The sequence below is a fragment of the Cetorhinus maximus genome, chromosome 11 (assembly GCF_964194155.1).
Source record: "Cetorhinus maximus chromosome 11, sCetMax3.hap1.1, whole genome shotgun sequence".
In the NCBI taxonomy this organism is placed as follows: Eukaryota; Metazoa; Chordata; class Chondrichthyes; order Lamniformes; family Cetorhinidae; genus Cetorhinus; species Cetorhinus maximus.
In genome coordinates, this window is record NC_135889.1 from 11,551,595 (window position 1) to 11,574,056 (window position 22,462).

General features: G+C 47.3%; 1 protein-coding gene across 11 annotated transcripts in view; it reads right to left on the reverse strand.

Moving 5' to 3' along the window:
- LOC144686390 (disintegrin and metalloproteinase domain-containing protein 23-like) overlaps positions 1–22,462 on the reverse strand; it is a 198,610-nt gene that overhangs the window by 100,570 nt on the left and 75,578 nt on the right. For all 11 annotated transcript variants that reach the window (XR_013577924.1, XM_078551539.1, XM_078551537.1 and 8 more), the window contains exons 6-9: positions 21,785–21,848; positions 14,290–14,359; positions 8,601–8,680; positions 4,081–4,149 (exon numbers count right to left, since the gene is read on the reverse strand). Coding sequence is in view for 10 of the 11 variants with exons in the window: in XM_078551539.1 (XP_078407665.1) it covers positions 4,081–4,149; positions 8,601–8,680; positions 14,290–14,359; positions 21,785–21,848 (283 nt within the window). In the remaining variant the exon portion in view is untranslated. The remainder of the gene's footprint in view (positions 1–4,080; positions 4,150–8,600; positions 8,681–14,289; positions 14,360–21,784; positions 21,849–22,462) is intronic.

Consider the following 22,462-nt stretch of genomic DNA (forward strand, 5'->3'; position numbering starts at 1 on the left):
GGACTCCTGTTTGGATCTAATACTATCCTTAAATTTCTTTTGTTAGTCATGGTTGGGCCACTTTTCCTGTTGTGTTTTTGTGCCAGAAAGGAATGTATAACAGTTGCAATGCATACATGCATTCCTTAACTATTAGTCATTGTCTATCCACCATCATGCCTTTTAATGATGTTCCCCAATCTATCTTAGCCAACTCACACCTCATACCTTCCTATTTTCCTTTGTTAAGATTTAGGACCCTAGTTTCTGATTGGACTACTTCACTTTCCATCCTAATGAAGAATTCTATCATGTTATGGTCACTGTTCCCTAAAGGACCCCGCACAACAAAATTATTAATTAAACCCTTCTCATTGCACAATACCAACTCTAGGATAGCCTGTTCCCTAGTTGGTTCCTCGACATACTGGTCTAAAAAAAATCTCATACGCACTCCAGGAATTTATCCGCCACAGTATTATTGCTAATTTGGTTTGTCCAGTCCATATGTAGATTAAAGTCACCCATGATTACTGTAGCGCCCTGTTACATACACCTCTAATTTCCTGTTTATTACTGTCCCTTACCTTATCACTACTGTTTGGAAGCCTATAGACAACTCCCACTAATGTTTTACACCCCTTGTTGCTTCTTACCTCCATCTAAGCTGATTCTACATCTCGATTTTCTGAGCCAATATCCTCTCTCACTATCGCACTGATTTCATCCTTAACTAACAACACCTTGCCACCTCCTTTTCCTTTTTGCCCATCCATCCTAAGTAGAGCACCCTTGGACATTCAGTTCCCATCCTTGGTCACCCTGCAGCCATGTCTCTGTAATCGCAATTGTATTGTACCCATTTACATCTATTTGCACTGTTAATTTGTCTACCTTATTGCGAATGCTCTGTGCATTCAGATACAATGCCTTTAGACTTGTCTTTTTAACATTTTTGCACATTTTTTTGTACTATGGCCCTATTTGCTGCTCGCCCTTGTTTCCTCTGCCTTCCACTTATGCTTTCTACTTTTCCGTCTTTCATTCCTACCTTTGTTTCCCTCTTTTGTGTCTCCCCATTCGGGTTCCCATCCCCCTGCACTCTGGAACCAAAGTATACTTGAATACTTTAACCTGAAATACAGGAGTTTAGAAGAGTAAGGGCTGACTTGATTGAAGTATATAAGATCCTGAATGGTCTTGACAAAGTGGACGTGAAAAGGATGTTTCCTCTTGTGGGTGAGTCCAGAACTAGGGGGCACTGTTTTAAAATTAGGGGTCGTCCCTACAGGACAAAGATGAGGAGAATTTTTTCCCTCAGAGGGTTGTCCAATTTTGGAACTCTCTGCCCCTGAAGGAAGTAGAAGCAGGGTCACTGAATATTTTTAAGGCAGAGGTAGATAGCTTCTTGTTGGGCAAGGGAATCAAAAGTCATCGTGGGTAGATGAGAATGTAGAACTCGAAACACAAACAGATCAGCCATGATCTCATTGAATGGTGAAACAGGCTCGAGGGGCCGAATGGTCTACTCCTGTTCCTATTTCGTATATTCACTCGTACATTCATATATTGGGGGTAGAATTTGAATTTATGAAAGTATTTTCATAAATAGCAGAATTGCCCAATAATTGGAAACATTCTTTATTGAGAAGTTAACTCGTTTAGCTAGTTAACTATTGATTGTCTCCCCATGATGTGTGTGTGCAGGCTGCCCTCTGGTGAGTGAACAGGTGAAGCGCAGGAGACTAGACCCAGAGCAAAAGGACTCGTTTCTCCCAATCCATAATTGTTAATCAAATTGCAGTCTGCAAAATTGCAGCAGATTCTTGTGATGCAGTCATTAATCACAAAGGGTAACTTTACAAAAACTGTCGTTTGTTCTTCTGTGTAATTTTAAATCCACCATCAACTGTCTCTCTGAAAATGTAACATTCATTTTCCCAGGTTTGAAGTTATTCTCACAAGGTCATAAAATAGGGTGTCTGTCAGGACATTAACACAACACATCCCAGCTAAGGCAACCTGGAACACTGAACACTTTCCCCAACGCACAATATCCAACTTTAGTTAAGACAATTCCAGGGATTTTTCCTCCTTGTTCCCAGTCCGTATGAATCCCACTTTGAGGGAAGGCCTTCTCATGTCATGCCCAAGGTCACAGTTTTCAAACTGTGTCCCCTGACGTCTGCTTGAAGCCCTGCTGCCAGCTACTATAATAATAATAGCGACGGCTTGCTAAAAATGGAGGAGGAAAATCAGCTGATGGGATGCAAATCTCCTTTCGCTGTTGGATGTAAAGATTCAACAGGAAATGGGTGCAGGGAAACCAGTTTGCCATTTACATGCCCCCCCCCACCCCAGCCAAAATGACCTGGAACTGGGCACTCACCAATCTCATTCAGGCCACAAGCCTAGGAGTAGTGAACAATCCAAAGTGAAAAACATTTAAAATTCCAATTTCTTCCAGCCTTAAAGCTCCCACTTACTGCAGCCCTCTTTTAAGCCAGCGTTCTATCCAGCAGTACACTAATATGCTGAGCCTCCTCGCTAATCCTGTCCATTTGCAGAAGCTTTCCGAAACTCCAAGTAGACATCCGTAGTAATGTCGTGAAACTCCCAAACAGGTCACTTAACAGTTTAGTCACTTTGCTGAGCCCATGCTGGCTGTTCCTTTGACAACATAGGCTTCTCCTAATCGTACTCAAATATTTTTTGAAGAGATACCCCAGAGGCCAGGATTTGAACCTTCTGATGGACACTTGGGGTTCTGTGCCAGCACGAATGCAGCAGCTATTAGCTCTCTGAGCAAGTATTCCCCCGAAATTAGCTGTGTTTACCTGTCTGCCAGTGTTTCATATTGGAACTGGTTCCCCAACAATAACACCTCACCTTCCCCCCTTTGCCAACCTCATCCAGGACAATTAACTCACTGAAAACTAATACGTGTAACTTGACGATTGATTAAGTGCTTCGTATGTAACCAAAGGAGCATCTCAGGTGCTCCACATGCAGCCACAATAGATATGAATGACCGTCAGAAAACACTACAGGTACCAGACCCCATTTCCGGGACCGATGTGTTCCGGGTTTGCGGGTTTTCCGGACTTTGGGTCCTGCGGGGGGGCACGGGGATCAGGGGAGAGAATAGAATAATAATTAATTAAAACTTAAAGTTGGGCTGGTTTAGCCGGACCAGGGAAGGAACGAGGGGGCAGACCAAGCTGGCTTCTGCGCCGTTAACCCCAACACAGAATAAATGAGGCCAGACCCAAAGATCAGAGGATCAGCCGTGACCCAAGATGTGACGGACAACAATGCCTGACAGGGACTGTAGTTTCCAGGGCAGGACCCGGTTTTCAGATCCCTCTGGATTTTGGGGCGCTGAATAAGGAGTCCGGTACCTGTACAGCCGTGAGTTTCCGTTCTGCATTCACCAATTGGCTTCCTGAGCTGGGGCCTGACTTGTGAAATTATGCCCCTGCCTCAGCTCCTTATCCATGCCCTGGTTAACTCCCAGAGTGGACTATTCCAGTACTTTCCTGGCCCACCTTCCACCATGCACCCCCTGTAAAGTCCACCTTCTCTAAATCTCTGCTGACCGTGTCCTGACGCATCCCAAGTCCCATTCATCCATCACCCCACTATGCTCACTGGCCCACACTGACTCTCGGTCCAGCAACACCTCAGTTTAAAGTTCCCATCCTTGTGTTCATATCTATCCATGGCCTCGCCCCCTCCCCATCTCTGTACTCTCCCCTAGCCCAATAACCCTCTGAGAACTCTGCATTCCTCCAATTCTGGCCTCTTGTGCTTCTTGCACCCAGCCATTGGCAACCATGCCTTCAGCTGTCTGGGCCTTAAACTCTACAATTCCCTCCCTAAAACCTTACTCTGTTCCTTTACGACACTCCTTAAAAGGTTCTTGGCCAAGCCTTGGGTCACCTGCCCCAATTACTCCTATGTGGCTCCATATCACATTTTGTCTGATTACGTTCCTGTGGTATGATAAAGACACTGCATAACCCAACCGGTTGATGTACATGTGAGTAATTCCGACACTGCAAACTGACTGTGACTGGAAGAAGTATCAATGCTTCCTACCATCTTGTGGTCATTCACAATCATCAGCTCCAGGTACTTCATTTCATAGAAGACACTGCGGCGGTGAACCTGAGGGAACAGAAGTTGATTGGTCAGCCCATCCAATAGATGTGGGGCCTTGCTACTGTCAGCAGCCCATCACCCCTGCACCCCTGCCAATGTAGACACCCCCTTAGCCTGGGGAACAATCTACCAGATGGACTGTAAATGGTTAACAGTGACACCTTTATTTACGTTACACCTCAATATCTCAAAGTGCTTCCCAGAATCAGTGATGACAGAGTGCATTGACTTTTGCAGCACTGTCAAGTGAAGCAGCCATTGGTAAATGACCAGTTAATTACACAGAATGAGTTAGCATTTGAGGAGGTCTCATAGCACAGTGGAATAGTGTCCCTGCCCCTGAACTAGGCGCTCCGGGTTCAAGTCCCACCCCAGGACCTTGATGGTAAAGGAAGGTGTGTTCAGAATGCAGCCAAACAGGTTGCCTATCAACCTGCAAATCCTTCCAATTCGTGCCAATGGTGGCTGGTAGGAGCAGGAGAGATTCCTGGCCAGCCATGTGGTGGAGCTTTTACCATCACTATCCATAGCTCTGGACTATGAGATGCCTGTGCAAGTGTGTGTTGCCACAGCAGCTCCGACTCCCTGAGTGAACAGGAACACATAGATCCAGGCCATTCAGCCCAACTGCTCCATGCTGGTGTTTCTGCTCCACAAGTGTCTCCTCCCACCCCTCTTCATCTCACCCGATCGGCAATTTCCTTTCTCCCTCTATTTTACCCTTAAATACATCCGTACTATTCACCTTGACCACTCAATGTGGTAGCAAATTTCCCCCATTCTAATCACTCTCTGAGTAAAGAGCTGCTGAGTTTTTCCAACATCTCCTGGTTTTATTTCAGGTATCTGCACACTGACTGCTATCTCTCAGGGAGGTATCAGGACAGTGACGGGCGTCTCTCTGCCCCCTACTCTCTCTGGGGGATAGCTATACACCGACTGATGTCCCACAGTCCCTCTCCCTCTAGGTGACAGCTGCACATTGAGAAGGGAGTGAGAGCTATCAGTCAATCTGGGGATTTCTGTAAATATCTTATATTTATGGCCTGCTACTTTTGGCCTCACCCCCAATGGAAACATCGGCCAGGATTTTGCAGCGGGACCTGTTGTGGGAGGAACCGGAAAATGCGGTGAGCCAGCCAAAGGTCCATTGACTTCGGCGGCCCCAGTAAATTCACCGGCAGGCAGGACCGGAAGATCCCGCCAGTCATCTCTACGTCCACCCTATCAAACACCTTCATCATTTTAAAAGATCTATTAGGTAAACCTCAGTCTTCACATTTTTTGGAGTAAAGAGCCCTAGCCTGTTCAATGGAACACTCTCCACTTGCCTACATGAGTGCGGTTCTAACAACACGCAAGAAGCTGGACACCATTCAGGACTAAGTAGCCCGCTTGACTGGCTACCACCTTAAACATTCACTCCCTCCCCCACCAGCTCACAGTGGCAATAGTGTGTACCATCTACAAGGTGCACTGCAGCAACTCACCATAGCTCCTTTGACAGCACCTTCCAAAAGTACGACCTCTATCACCTATAAGGACAAGCGCAGCAGACGCATAGGAACACCACCGCACTCATCCAGGCAGGTAGAGGGTATTCCATCACCATCCTGACTTGTGCCTTGTAGATGGCGGGCAGGCTTTGGGGAGTCAGGAGCTGAACAACTCTTCTCAGAATTCCCAGCCTTAGATCTGCTCTTGCAGCCACAGTATATATATGGTTGGTCCTGTCCAGTTTCTCATCAATGGTAACTCCCAAGGTGTTGAAAGAGGGGGATTCAGCGATGGTAATGCCACTGAATGTTGCGGGGTTTTAGTTAGATTCTCTCTTATTGGAGATGGTCATTGCCTGGCACTTGTGTGGCACAAATGTTCCCCTCTAAGCCACACAACATCCTGTCTTGGAACTATATTGCTGTTCCTTCACTGTCGCTGGGTCAAAATCCTGGAACTCCCACCCTCACGGCACTGTGGGTGTACCTACACCACATGGACTGCAGCGGTTCAAGATGGAGGCTCATCACCACCTTCTCAAGGGCAATTAGGGATGAGCAACACATCCCATGAAAGAATATATTTTTAAAAATTAAAGGATTATATGTCTTTGATGTTGTGAGTGGATAAGTGTTTATTTTTACACCAGATTGACCATTTGAGGGGATTTACATTTTTTTTGAATAAGTTTTATGGATAAGATTTTTTTTCAGTTATGAAGTGTCTTTGAATCTGACAGCTCGATTAGATTATTAGGAGTTTATTTTTCTAATGCCCATTTCAAAGGTATCCTGAGGTCTGCTCCTAGTGGTTATTGGGTGATTGGCTATGGAGGGTCTGCAAGGGGGGGTGGGGAATGGGGGGAATGAGGAGCAATGGAGGGAGCATGGAGGATATGAAGAGGCATGGAGGGAGTCTCAGGTGGATGAGGGGGCATTGGGGGGTATGGAGGGTATGAGGGGGCACGGGCATATGAAGAGGCATGGGGAGTAGCTGGGAGAATGGAGGAAGTATGAGGGTATATGTAGGGGCATGAATTTGGCCTGGGTAGTATAAGGGGGCTTGGAAGAGGCATGGGGGTTATGAAAGGGAATGGAGGGGGCATGGGGGTTATGAAAGGGAATGGAGGGGGCATGGGGGTTATGAAAGGGAATGGAGGGGGCATGGGGGTTATGAAAGGGAATGGAGGGGGCATGGGGGTTATGAAAGGGAATGGAGGGGACATGGGGATTATGAAAGGGAATGGAGGGGACATGGGGGTTATGAAAGGGAATGAAGGGGACATGGGGGTTATGAAAGGGAATGGAGGGGGCATGGGGGTTATGAAAGGGAATGGAGGGGGCATGGGGGTTATGAAAGGGAATGGAGGGGGCATGGGGGTTATGAAAGGGAATGGAGGGGGCATGGGGGTTATGAAAGGGAATGGAGGGGGCATGGGGGTTATGAAAGGGAATGGAGGGGGCATGGGGGTTATGAAAGGGAATGGAGGGGACACTGGGATGGATGAGCAGGTGAGGGGTGAGGGTTAGGAGGCATAAGATCTATGTTGGAGAGCTGGCCTGATGTCCCAGCAAACTGAGGCGGGCCTTCTAACCAGCCTGCCTCGGCACCCACCCAGCTCCAACGCTGCCTCAGGATTCAGAAAACCTGAGCCCTGTCCGCCTACATCTCCCGGAGATGAATATATGACGGGTATGGGCAGGGGTGATGGGCTTGGGTTTCCAAACTCAGGAAATGGTCCGACTCACCTTTTCCAAGCCCAACACAAAGAACCAGCCTCTACTGTCCGTTTCCTAGCTCCCGATCCATTTTCCCCCTGACTTCACCTATTCGGACCTTAGTCATGAGTCCACAATGTGTTTTTTGCCATTGCTAATGCTAATCTGTGAGGTGAATGTTGGCTAGGTTACAGTAAAAACTCACCCTCCCAACTCTCTTTCATACAGTTGGTGAAATAGACATCGCTGCAGGAGTTCCTCGGGGTCATGTCCTAGACCTAACTGCCTTCAGCTGCTTCATCAATGACCTTCCTTCCACCATAAGGTCCTCAGATACCGAACCAGTCCATGTCCAAATGCAGCAAGACCTGGACAATATCCAGGTTTAGGCTGACAAGTGGCAAGTAACATTCACGCCACACAAGTGTCAGGCAATGACCATCACCTACAAGAGAGAATCTAACCATCGCCACTACACATTCAATGGCATTACCATTACTGAATCCCCCACTATCAACATCCTGGGTGTTACCATTAACCAGAAGCTGAACTGGACTAGTCATATAAATACTGTGGATGCAAGAGCTGGTCAGAGGCTAGGAATCCTGCTGGGAGTAACTCACCTCCTGACTCCCCAAAGCCTGTCCACCATCTACAAAATACAAGTCAGGAGTGTGGTGGAATACTCTCCACTTGCCTGGATGAGTGCAGCTCCAACAACACTGAAGAAGCTTGACACCATCCAGGACAAAGCAGCCCACTTGATTGACACCCCTTCCGCAAACATTGACACCCTCCACCACCGACGCACAGCAGCAGTGTGTACCATCTACAAGATGCACTGCAGGAAGTCACCAAGGCCCCTTAGACAGAACCTTCCAAACCCACAACCGGTACCACCCAGAAGGACAAGGGCAGCAGACACATGGGAACACTACCACCTGCAAGTTCCCCTCCATACTGACTTAGAAATATATCGCTGTTCCTTCACTGTCACTGGGTCAAACTCCTGAAACTCCCTTCCTATCAGCAATGTGGGTGTACCTACACCGCAGGGACTGCAGCGGTTCATGAAGGCAGCTCACCACCACCTTCTCAAGGGCAATTAAGGATGGGCAATAAATGTTGGCCTAGTCAGGCCGTGAATGAATAAAAAAAATTACCAGCAAACCAATTGCCCCACAGCAACCACCGCACACAGACCAGTTGGGATAATGAAAGATTGATGGGGGGGACACTTACTGCTCTCCTTCTCCTGCGGGTACGGAGCCAGGGTAAGTCCACCAGGAAAGACCATGGAGTGTTAGCCGTGCTTCGATTCCCTGAAAGAGATCGCGGGAGATAAGTCACCAACAGCACCCGGTGTAATTCGACCAGCTTTTACCGAAAGGGTTAATAATGGATATCATTCCAAGGGGAAAAGAGGGTGGGTTTAAACCGCAGCTTAAAGCAGGAGAAAGAGGTGAAGAAACGGAGAGATTTGATGAAGGAATTTCAGAGCTTACGGCCTGGACTGCTGAAAACACAGCCATCAATGGTGGGTTAAGGGGAATGGGGGCTGCACTGGAGACCAGGATTGGAGAGAGCGCAGAGATCCTGGAGGTTTATAGGGCTAGAGGGGTTCACAGAGATAGGAAGGGGCGAGGCCACGGAGGGGAGAGTTTAAAAATCAAGGTATTTTCGGACAGGGAGCCAATGTAGGTAGGCGAGCAGAGAGGACGATGGTGGAGCTGAACTTGGAGTGAGTTGGATATGGGCAGCAGGGCGTTGGGTGAGCTGAAGTTTAATGAGGGTGGGGAATGGGGGGCTGGCCATGAGAGAATGGAATAGTTGAGTCTCCAGCTCCCAGGCAGAGTAAAATGTTTGAGAAAGGGACTTCTTTTACACGCACAGGTGTGGGGTGTGTATTTTGTGTGCATGGCCGTAGTTGTGTGTACGTGCATGTGTGCAGTAGGGCTTCAGGTGAGGACAGGGCCAGACCTAGCTGTGACAGCCCACCAAGTGAGTCAGGTATCCTGTCTGCCTCACCGTGGAGGGTGTGAGGCGAACGAGCAATCAGTACCTTCAGCAAGGTGTCCGACAGAAACATCCTGGATATTTCAATCATTCAAAGGTGAAACAAATTAAACCCACAAAAGGAGCAGAGGGGAGAGAAAGAGGGAAGAGAGTAGGAGCAGAGGGGAGAGCAAAAGGCAAGAGGGTAAAGATAGAAGTGATGCCTTTACGATCTATTTTTAAAGAGTGGAAAAGATAATGTTACAATAGCCTGATGACATGAATTGAAGGGGAAACATTTGCAGGGCTATGGGGAAAGAGCAAGGGGAGTGAGATTAACTGCATTGCTCTTTCAAAGATCCAGCACAATGGGCCAAATGGCCTTCTTCTGTGGGCTCAACCGTGCCTCTTTAATTCAACCACAGCATTAGCCCGCCCCCGGGCTCCCTGACCAATCAGGGAGGGACGGCGGGGTGACACTGCCGAAGGAAGGGTTTCTAATTAAAGGAAGCTCGACCTATTTCCTAGAAGCTCATCAGCATTCGGACTGACCGTGGGGGTCCCGCTGCACAATCTGAGGGGCTGCAGGGAGGTGAGCTCTGCCAAGTACGGGAGGACAAGGATAGCCTCTCGAAGGAAACCAACGCGGTTGCAAGAGGATGAGGAAGTCGGCAGCCAGAGTGTGCTCCCTCCAACCTGGAGGTAGTGAACCGAGAGGATCCAGGACCTCCAGAGGACAGGGAAGGCGATTAGCTTAACACTTTCACGTGCCGAGCCCCACAGTGTGACGGATCCAGCATTGCTCAGGTCAACGCACCTTACAGCTCCGCTCATTCCTCTCTGTCTCCAGGCACTTCACATCCCCGTCTGAACAGCCAGCTCACTCTTGTCCTCCTTCCCCCAAACCTTTATAGCCACCTCCACAAATGGCGTCCTTCCCTCCTCTCCACACAAGCTGCATGCACACTCACACCTCCCTACTTTCTCTCTTCGCAGCGGGAGAGTACACAACTTGGTGATAGGCAGAGACCCGTGAGGTGTGGGCTGCGGGGGTCGGAGGAAGAGGAGGGGAGCGGCGGTTGGCTGTCCAGTGATCCAGTGACAGGCGCCGTGATGGCCACTGGCAATGCACACCCGCCTGGCCCAGCGGGGAGGACGTGTTGTTCCACAAGGCTGCAGATGTTAGCAGCGATCTGTCATGGGAGCTCGAGCCTTCTGGGGCATGGGTTCTCAGACAAGTTGAGAAGAGCTGACCCTCTGCCTGCAGACCCTGTACTGTTAGTCTCGCCTTCCTTCCATTTGGATCTCAGCGTCCATCCCTCCACCTTATGGAGGGGCTTGCGGTTGAGGAGAAGGCGGCCGGTGCTGCTTCTGCTGCGACCTCTGCCGCTGTTGGTGGTGTGGCTTCTGCTCCTGCTCTTCAGCAGAGGGGGAAGGTGCATCTTCACAAGCTGTTCCCCAAGCCAGGCTGAAAACTGGCAGTAGGGAAGTGCAGCTGAAGGCGAGTAAAACGCTGGACAGGTGAAGTGCCTTCCAAGGAGTTGGCGATCATCAGTCAAGCAGTGAAAGCACTGTCTGAGAGGCAAAATGCTCCGAATAGCAGCCTGTCACCTGGCCATGGCTGCAGCTCTTCAGTGTCACTGATCAAAGCCTTCCCAGCCTGTCAGGTTCACTGAAGAAGCTCTTCCCCCTCTTGTGAACTCATCTCGGTGACCCTGGCGAGCTGCTGACAGGTCAAAAAACAGGTTGGGAAATCCAAAAATGAGGCCGTAGAGGGGGTGCAGCGAAGGTTCACCAGACTGATTCCTGGGATGGCAGGATTGTCGTATGAGGAGAGATTGGGTCGACAAGCTTGTATTCACTGGAGTTTAGAAGAATGAGAGGAGATCTCATTGAAACATATAAAATTCTGCCAAGGATGGACAGACTGGATGCAGGGATATTTCCTCTGGCTGGGGGGGGTCTAGAACAAGGGGTCTCAGGATACCATAAGACCATAAGACGTAGGAGCAGAAGTGATCTATTCAGTCCATCGAGTCGGCTCTGCCATTCAATGAGACCATGGCTGATCTGGTAATCCTCAACCCCACTTTTCTGCCTTTTCCTATAACCCTTGATTCCCTGACTGATTAAAAATCTGTCTATCTCCGCCTTGAATATACTTAACGACCCAGCCTCTACAGCCCTCTGTGGTAAAAAAATCCCACAGACTGACTACCCTCTGAGTGAGCGAAAATATTCCTCCTCATCTGTTTTAAATGGGCGCCCCCTTACTCTGAGATTATACCCTCTGGTGCTAGACTCTCCCACAAGAGGAAACAACCTCTCAGCATCTACCCTGCCAAGCCTCCCTTGAATCTTAAATGTTTCAATAAGGTCGCCTCTCATTCTTCTAAACTCCAATGAGTGCAGGCCCAACCTACTCAACCTCTCCTCATAAGAAAATCCCTCCATACCAGGGATCAACCTAGTGAACCTTCTCTGGGCTGATCTCCAATGCCAGTATATCTTTCCTCAGATAAGGAGACCCAAATTGTTCACAGTATTCTAGGTGTGGTCTAACTAGTGCCTCGTATAGTTCTAGCAAGACTTCCCTGCTTTTATACTCCATTCCCTTTGAAATAAAGGCCAACATTCCATTTGCCTTCCCTATTACCTGTTGAATTTGTATGTTAGCTTTTTGGGATTCATGCACCAGGGCTCCCAATTCCCTTTGTGCTGCAGCTTTCTGCAGTCTTTCTCCATTTGAGTAATATTTCAGCTCTTCTATTCTTCCTGCCAAAGTGAATACCCTCACATTTTCCCACATTATATTCCATCTGCCAAGTTTTTGTCCACTCACTTAATCGGTCTATATCCCTCGGTAGACTCCTTGTGTCATCCTCACCACTTGCCTTCCCACCTATTTTTGTGTCATCAGCAAACTTGGCGATAGTATATTCACTTACCTCATCCAAGTCATTAATATATATATATTGTAAATAATTGTGGTCCCAGCACTGATCCCTGTGGCACTCCACTAGTTACAGGTTGCCATCCTGAAAATGCCCCCCTTATCCCAACTCTCTGTCTTCTACTAGTTAGCCAATCCTCTATTTATGCTAATATAGTACCCCCAACCCCATGAGCTCTTATCTTATTAAGTAGCCTTATGTGTGGTACCTTATCTTACACCTTTTGGAAATCCAAATATCTACTGGCTCTCCTTTATCTATCCTGCTTGTTACCTCCTCAAAGAATTCTAATAAATTTGTTAGGCATGATTTCCCCTTCATGAAGCCATGCTGACTCTGCTTGATTAGATTATGCATTTCTAAATACTCTGCTATTACATCCTTTATAATAGACTCCAACATTTTCCCAATGACAGATGTTAAACTAACTGGCCTATAGTTACCTGTTTTTTGCCTCCCTCCCTTTTTGAATAAGGGTGTTACATTGGCCATTCTCCAATCCTCTGGGGCTTTTCCAGAATCTAAGGATTCTTGGAAGATTACTACCAGTGCATCCACTATCTCTGTAGCTACTTCCTTTAATATCCTAGGATGCAACCCATTAGGTCCAGGGGACTTATCGGCCTTTAGCCCCATTAGTTTCCTTAGTACTTTTTCTCTAGTGATAGTTGTTGTACTTATTTCTTCACCCTCCACTTTTCACCCTTGATTATTTATTATTTTTGGAATGGTGTTAGTATCCTCTACCGTGAAGACTGAAGCAAAGTATTTATTCAACTCCTCTGCCATTTCCTGGTTCCCCATTATTATTTCCCCAGCTTCATTCTCTAAGGGGTCTATGTTCACTTTGGTCTCTCTCTTCCTTTTCATATATTTAAAGAAGCCCTTACTGTCTGTTTTTATATTATTGCTAGTTTACCCTCAAAGTTTATTTTCTCCCTCTTTATTATTTTTTTGATCATCTTTTGTTGGTTTTTAAAACTTTCCCAATCCTCTAGTTTACCACTGATCTTTGTCACATTGTATGTTTTTTTCTTTCAATTTGCTACTGTCCTTAACTTCCTTGGTTAACCATGGTTGGTTTATCCCCTTCCTTGTATCGTTCTTCCTCACTGGGATGTATCTTTGTTGAGAGTCATGAACTATTTTCTTAAACGTCTGCCATTGTTCATCAGCCGTCTTTTCTGCTACGCTGTAACTGCTGACATGGGGTAGACCATTTAGGACTGAGATGAGGAGAAACTTCTTCACACAGAGGGTGGTGAACCTGTGGAATTCTTTACCACACAGGGCTGTGGAGGCCAAGTCAGTGAATATACTCAGGAAGGAAATAGATAGATTTCTGGACTCTGAAGGCATTAAGGGGTACGGGGAGAGCGCAGAAGTACAGCGCTGAGATAGCGAATCAGCCATGATCATACTGAATTGCAGAGCAGGCTCGAAGGGCTGAATGACCCACTCCTGCTCCTATTGTCTATGTTTCTATTGTGCCCCCTGCCTCTTCCCAACGCCAAGTCTCTCAATCAGGTACCGAGTGCCTTTGAAAGAGTGGCCCCACCCCCAATCCCAGGCAGGCTTTGCTTTCCAGGCTTCCCACGTGGTGAATGCCCCACCCCGCCGCTGGTTAAATAGCAGCGTTGGCAGGGTGGGGTCCTTAAGTGGGCATTAATCGCCTTAAGGGCCTCAAGCGGCATCAGAGCAGGAAGGCTATCCGCGAGTCTTCCCACTCTGCACTTAATCAGACAGAGGCGGGAAGGTGTTGGGATCCCCACCCGGCACCCTCCGCCCGATTAAATACGCCCCTCACCTTGAAACTGGCTACGGGGGGAGGGCATTAATTTCCACCCAATGTCGACTTCAGGGGATTTAACTCCCTGGGTGCACGCAAACCCGCTTCCCCTTGCCTGGGAAAATAACCCCCCCCAAAGAGCCTGAGACACACAGCAGCCTAAAGGTTCGATCTCAGCAATCACTCCAGTTACCAAAATGGAGAGGTTTGTCCGCCTGTCCAACCGGGATCCGATGCACTAAGTGGGGCCGTGCCGAATTCTCCTGAAAAATAAAAACAGGGAAACATTTCTCCGTCAGCCATCATATTTCACATATCCAGGTGTTGTGATGCGCGAGTTTTGAAAATTTGAACAATAGCAGAAGTGTCGAAAAATGCTTCTCATTGCCTCATTGTGTAATTTGAGATATCATTCGCTGGTTCAAATGCTATTGACAGTGCATAATTCTATTCCTTGACTGCATATAACCTACTGTAATAATGTATGGGCACCTCATTAGTCAAAGACCCATTCTATTCATCTATTACAGAAGAAAGCCAAACAAATTCATGCGGGCTATTTTGATAGAGCTATTTATTTAGTATTGCTGAGAAAAAAAAATTTTTTTGTTGAAGCTTTTCGTCTTACACTCATCAGGGAGAAAAACTGCAACAACAAAAAACAGTATCTTTTTTCAGCACTACTCAAGTCCTGTGCTACCAAACAACTATTTATCGATTTTCTCTAAGTCTGAAAATTCGAGATGTACAGTTTTTACGAAATGTCCTCCTCATGTTTCGATTTCATTCCAATCGATTGTCATCTTTGTTCAACAAAATGTTTCAGTTGAATCCTGCCATTCACCACGACGTCACCAGAAATCCCTGGAACGTACATCTGGTCAATCCACAGACTGTTTTCCTGCACTTTCAATCAGGCAGACTAGCCCAGGCGTGTGGAACTCCATACCCCTGGACATATCAACCTGCTCGACAAAACATCTGGTCAGGTCTAGAGTGAAATTTCTTTCCTTGGTCGATATTCTTAGTGATAGAGTAATAGCAGATTGGGGGCTGGTCGGCAAGTTGGCTAGACAGGTAGCGTGTGGATTAGATTAACACCAACAGCACAGGGTTCCAGCTGAGGTAGACTCAGAGCCTGCCTGCTCGCCCTTACCCATAGTAAAAAGAAAAAAATCACAGCAATTAGCTGTGGTTCAGCGAATAATTGCCAAGGACCTGCCTCCAAGCAGGGAACAGAAGATGCAGCATATATCTGATCATTGGTCTCACATCATTCACATTCTTTATGTTCTAAGGTAATGTCAAATACTGCGCTCAATACTTGTCCTTCCTGCCCTCCTTTTTGAATCAGCATTCTCCCATTGTAAATCTGTAACCCCATGTATGGCAATTAACTGACATTATCTCAGTGCATAACATGAGGATTCAGCTTTCTGGCTTTCTTCCCTACTGATTCATCCTGACTCACGTATTTCTCTCTCCCTCGAGGGGAATCAACCTTCAAGCTAATACCTACCGCCTCCCCTCCTGTACAGATAACAGCAATCCATAAGCCCTGATGTATTTGAATCTTGCAATTGCTGTAAATACTGTGACCATGATTGCTGTAATATGCCTTTATAGCAGCATGTCATCACTGGAAGGGAAGTGTGTCATGTGACCTAGCCTCAGTTTCACTTCGGCCTGTGAGCAGAGCATAGCACTGCTGCTGTTGTTTTTTCATGTTTTCTATCCATATATATTTGTTCTCATGTGCCTAGTTTAAATAAATGAACCCACAGCGTGTTTACCCAATCCCTTATGAGTGGTTTGTGCCTTTATTTCATTATAAAAACAAAACATGGTGGCAGCAGTGGTCAGCCAGTGTGGCAGCAGGATTAAGTACAGGCATGAACAACATGGTGAACAGCTTTAGAACGTGCTACATGGCATGAGACAGCCATCGATGTTTTGGTAAGACCGCAACGAGTTTGCAGTGTCGGAGAGAGTTGAAATCGCAGCGCGGTGACTGTGCAGAATAGCCCTGAAGGCATCAGCGGCAGGGCTGTGTTTGCTGTGTTCCGCACGCAGGCTGAAGGGAAACTGAGGTTGGGTCACATGATACACTTCCCTTCCCGTGATGGCATCTGCTATCCCTTAAAGGCATATTACAACAATCATCATTTGTACAGTGTGTACACTGTACGGAAATAAATAAATATCTCCGAATTGGGGAAGGTCAGAGACCCTTTTCCCACTGATCTACCTAGCCATTTCAGTTCCTGTCTAAATACTTCCCCCACCAATGCCTGGCTGAATTGGAGAGATTCACTGGGCAGAATTTAGTGTAACTCATGGATTCAGCACAATGGTTGGAGAATGGGTGGGAAACACAGGTTACTTCTAAGGGGGCGGCCCGATCAGATTAAGTGCCTGTCACTTAACCGGCCAGCATCGGGCCTTCCCCGGGATTCAGGACCAAGGGTGCTGAAATCCCACCTGCTGAGAGCTGCTGGCTAATCAGAGGCCATCGGCACCCCAATGCCGGCAGTGCCACCAGACACAGTGGCTGCTGCCGGTAATGCACCCAGGGAGAGGGCTAGGATCACCGAGGGACCCAGGCAGCAGGTGAGTGAGGATGGGGGTTGCGGTGGGTGACGGGGAGTTGGAGGTAAGGGCAGGGGCTGCATTGCACCAGTGCTGGGACCCTCAATAGAGCACTAAGTGCCCAAGGGTACACACGCCCACACACGCCCACACACACACACGCACGCGCACGCACACGCACGCACACGCACGCACACGCACGCACACGCACGCACACGCACACACACGCACACACATACCTGGTGGCCTTCGGAAGGCATGGGAAACACTTAATCTCTGACCCACGAACGAATTTTTTTTTAAACTTTACAAAAATTTATTACACAAAATGGTGTATACACTAAAATGTCAACCAAAGGCATTAATTCTTAAATGTACATTTTCCTGAATGCATTTACATACCAAATAAGGACAGAACGGTGAGCCTAGGGATGACTGGTATCAACTGGTTCAATAATGAGTCTATTGACAACCTGCCGCATTTGACAATATGAACTCTGTTTCTCTCTCCACAGATGCTGCCTGACCTGCTGAGTATTTCCAGCACTTTGTTATTTGTCAGATTTCCAGCATCTGCAGTATTTTGCTTGTGTTGGAGTACGTTTTAAAGCATTATAATGTAGGAAACACAGCTGCCAACTTGCACACAGCAAGCTCCCACAAACAACAATGTGATAACATCCAGATAGTTCCATATTGGTTGACGGTTAAATATCGGCCCGGGCACGAGAGTGAGCACCCCTGCTATTCTTCGGAATAGCGCAGTGAGATCTTTTACATTCTCCAAAGAGGGACACAGGAGGCCTCAGTCTGACTTCTCATCCAAAAGACGACACAGCACTGGGAGCATCAGCCTGGACAATATTCTCATGGCTCTAGAGTCTTGAACCCACAACCTTCTGAGTCAGAGGCAACTGTATTACCCACCAAGCCATGGCCAACCACTGAACAGGCTGACTTCTCCAAAGCTTTTACCCCAACAAAGGAGGTTGCATTCAGACACCAGGGGTGATCAGGTTCCACAAGGCTGGGAAGACCGGTTGAGGGGTAAGCATCCCTCTACTCTGCTCCAACGATGCACTTTAACTTACTGAAGCTATGGAGGTTTGAAGGTATTTGATAATTACAAAGTAATGTATTCAGTTGCTCTTATATTATCAACAGTTGCAAGTGGAAGCAGAAAATGCGGGGAAAAAAGTAGATTTTACAGGTGTTTCTTATTTATTTGTTCACAGATTACAGGGCATCGCTGGCAAGCCGGACATTTACTCTCCATCCCCAGCTGCCCTGAGAAGGTGGTGATAGCGGGTTTGCTACAGCTGAGTAGCTTGATAGACCACTTCACCGAGCAGACTGTTTTGAGGCGAGTGAAGTGGAGTCTACTCTTCACTGGCTGCAAGTAAGACAGGAGTCACATATAGGCCAGACCAAGTAAGGACGGCAGATTTCCTTCCTTGACGCAGTGGCTCTCAAGCCAGAGTCTGCGAGAAGGTTGCCAAAGTGATCCGCCAAAAGTAAAATCCTAGCCGCCACTGTCCTCCCCTCGGCACCCCCTCCAATCACTGACCCGCAGCAACGCCCTTATTGACAGCAGAGGGCAGGGCTGCGGCTCAGCGCAACCAACAGGCACTAAGGCCGAGGTGCACAGAGCCCATCAGAAGTCAGGAGTACCTCAACTTGCTGGGGTGTAGCCCACGCACCAACATGCACAGCCTTAGCCCGTGTTGTCCCCAGTGCAGACGCAACATGTCCACAGGCAGGCACAAGTGGTCAGGATCTCTCACCCTGGCCAAGGTGGGCGAGAAACTGGCGGAGCTCCTCCGTGTCAAATGTGGCAACGTGGACAGGGGACATGTCATCAGCTGTGATCTTACTGAATGGCAGAGCAGGCTCAAGGGGCCAAGTGGCCTACTCCTGCTCCCTATTTTGTATGTATGTGCTGGGCAAAGTGCTGACCCACCCCCTACTCCACCACCCCCAAACAACCCGAGTACTGACTGCAGCTGACAGCCAGACACACAGGAACTCGGGACGCGCATTAAGAAGTTCAAAAAAAAAAGAGATGAATCAATCTGTGCATAAAGTTGCACAGCTCCGGAAATTAATAATACTGTCAGGAGGGGGTCACTGTCGGGCTGACCTTAACACATTGTGTGCCATCGCATCTCTTTTGGCTTACGTTAGTATCAAAACTGGATTTCACCATAACAATTACTGGAAAGCAAACTGATGAAATGCTGACATGTTTCTTTAGGTGACTGCATTAGAGTTTACATATGTTTTAGCTGCTGCACAGCTGGAGCCCGGGCCTCCTGAGCGATTCCTCCGCAACGGTTGCTCGCAAAGCTTCTAGCAGTTCAAAATGAGCAAACCTCTTCGGGAATTCTGATAGTATTTCCTGGCTTTTAAAAGAAACCACGTTGCGTATTTATTAATATTTTTATGGACGTCCCCATTTAAGTCCAGTTCCACGTGGCTTTAGAAACATGCAGCTCTTTGTAGAATGTGTTATTTTCCATTCGAAGCAAATAGTAAAGATGCATTTAAGAGCAGGCGTGAGGGAGAAGGGGATTGAGGAAGGTTGAGGTGAGGAAAGATGTGAAGGGATGTGGACATATAGGAGGCAGTTCCACATATCCTACATAGACAGAAAGGCTAATGAGGGAGTGCTGGGAATGGCTGGAGAAAACAGGAAATTAGTGCACAACATCAAAGAGAGACAGGTACGATTCTTCGGTCACACCATCACAGCAGACGGTAGACAGAGACAGTTGTTGGAGGGGGAAGATCGGTGGAAAACACAGGACAGGGAAGCAAAGGAGAAAATGGATGATGGATAGAATGGGGTGGATGCAGTTGACTTATGTGGGATGTATAAAGGCAGCACAGGAGAGACGGAGGAGGGGGGCTGTGGCAGTCAACCTTCTGGGAAGAAGGCAACACCAATGAATGAACGAGTGGCCTGTTTCTGTCCCGCATATCCTATGCAATCCTCTTTAACTTGATGATGAAAGAGGAGGAAAATTCCTTGGGAAACTTCCTCACCACACTGCAAGCTCAGAAATTTCCCAGTTGTCGAGAACATAGAATTACTCCACAGCCACTCGTTGAATAACATGGGATGACCACTTACAAGTCAGACTAATCCGATTTAGTTCAAATAAAATGTGGTTCTAAGGCCTTCCCACAAGGGTCAGGATTATTACAGGAGAGACAAAGCAACCGGCCGATCTTAATTCAATCATCCAAGTTTCACATTACATAAAACAAAAATAATGGGAAATATATATCTTGAAAGTGAGAGAAGTGAGAGTGACTGCCCTTGACACCAAGGTAGCATTTGACCGAGTATGGCACCAAGAGCACCATTCAGCACCATTCACGACTCCTCAGATACTGAAGCAGTCCATGTCCAAATGCAGGAAGACCTGGACAATATCCAGGCTTGAGCTGACAAGGGGCAAGTAACATTCGCGCCACACAAGTGCCAGGCAATGACCATCTCCAACAAGACAGAATCTAACGATCACCCCTTGACATTCAATGGCATGACCATCATTGAAACCCCCACTATCAACATCCTCAGGATTACCATTGACCAGAAACTGAACTGGACTAGCCATATAAATATTGTGGATACAAGTGCGGGTCAGAGGCTAGGAATCGTGTGGGGAGTGACTCACCTCCTGACTCCTCAAAGCCTGTCCACCATCTACAAAGCACAAGTCAGGAGTGTGATGGAATACGCTCCACTTGCCTGGATGAGTGCAACTCCAACAACGCTGAAGAAGCTTGACACCATCCAGGACAAAGCAGCCCGCTTGATTTGCACCCCTTCCAAAAACATTCACTCCCTCCACCACCGACGCACAGTGGCAGCAGTACCATCTACAAGATGCACAGCAGTAACTCGCCAAGGCTCCTTAGACAGCACCTTCCTTACCCACGACCACTACCATCTAAAAAGACAAGGGCAGCAGATACCTGGGAACACCACCAGCTGGAATATCCCCTCCAAGTCACTCATCATCCTGACTTGGAAATATATCACCATTCCTTCACAGTCACTGGGTCAAAATCCTGGAACTCCCTCCCTAACAGCACTGTGGGTGTACCTACACCACATGGCCTGCAGTGGTTCAAGAAGGAAGCTCACCACCACCTTCTCAAGGGAAATTAGGGATGGGCAATAAATGCTGGCCTAGCCAGCGAAGCCCACATCCCGTAAATGAATAAAAAATATATACGTTTAGTTGTATAGTTAAATTTTATGCAGAAAAAATACTTGCATTGTGTTACGAGGATCTGTGGAATTTCTATCAGTTGGGAGGGCAGCTTGAAAAGCAAAATGGTTGAGAATTCCTGCCCAAAAGGGCATCAGTGAACCAGCTGGAATTTTACAACAATTCAGCAGTTTCACTGTTGCTTTCATTGATTGCACTGTTTCAAATCTCCATAATTAGTCAAGCTCAGGAGATCTCTGACCACAGACAAGAGGTAGGTGAAAAACACTGACTAGACAGACTTGCATTTTCATAGCGCCTTTCATAACCACTCTATGTCCCAAATATCCAGTGAAGTACTTCTGAAGCATAGTTACATTTGTAACAGAGGAAACACGGCAGCCAATTTGCGCACAGCAAGCTCTCACAAACAGCAATGCGAAAATGACCAGATAATCTGTTTCTTGTGATGTTGGTCGACGTTGAAGCCGCGATATAAATGCAAGTTGCTGTCAGTTCACTATGTACTTAAGGGAAATAAACTTGGCGCTCTTGACCAGTCTTGTCCACGTACAACTCCAATCCCACACCAGCACGTCCCACTCGGCTGCTCCTACAGTGGCCTAGCAAGCCACTCAGTTGTACCAAAATTACCACAAAAGCACCCTCATCACACGGACTGCAGTGGTTCTAGAAGGTGGATCACCGCCCTCTTCTCAAGGGCATCGAGGGTTGGGCAACAGATGTTGGCCTTGTTCACGCCACTTACATCACAAGAAAGACAAGCCCCATTAACAATTATGTGGTCTATCATATCAGCAATATTGGCGGCACTTATCGTCTGACAGTACAAAAGAAATAATACTTGGCACTCACCTCTGTATGTGTCTGCTCCAATGGCTCAATGATATACATGTAGTTACCATCATCAAACATGCCACTAGAAAGAGAGAGAGATGAGACAGTATTAGACAGAGGCCAGTGGTCCCAATCAGGGTCTAGGACCCTCACACGATGCTCACCAAAGCCACTGTCCCAGCATTTTAACTGCTTTCCCGCCTCCCAACCCCCCCCACTCCAAGTTTCCTCATCTTTGGTCCCTTTTGTGTTTCTAAGGTGAAGAGTTGCTGACACTTTAACAATCCTCGTTTACCCATCAGCCAGTGTTAGCATTCAACACTCCCAGATCATGTTCGGTATAAAGCTAGATGCAACCCTGGTGCTTAAGATGTTGGGCTTTTTAAAATGTGGATTTTTAATAACCAGTTTTAAGGAGATGAAGAAGATGGGCTGGAAATCCTGAGTTTTGCTGAAATCATAAACAACAAATCATTGAACGCAAAATCGTCTCTTACAAGATGGCATGTTGAGAGGCTTGACCAAGTTTGAACAGTATTAGAATTGTTTCAGACTGATGAAGGCTACCTGAGATGATGAACGTTCACAGAGGTAAGGGGTTGACTCTTACCCCAAGCTTCAGGATCCTAATATCGGGGCCAAAAGGGGCTCCGGAGCCTGCACTTGCCGGCAGCAGGGTTAGCTTGGTTCTTGAGG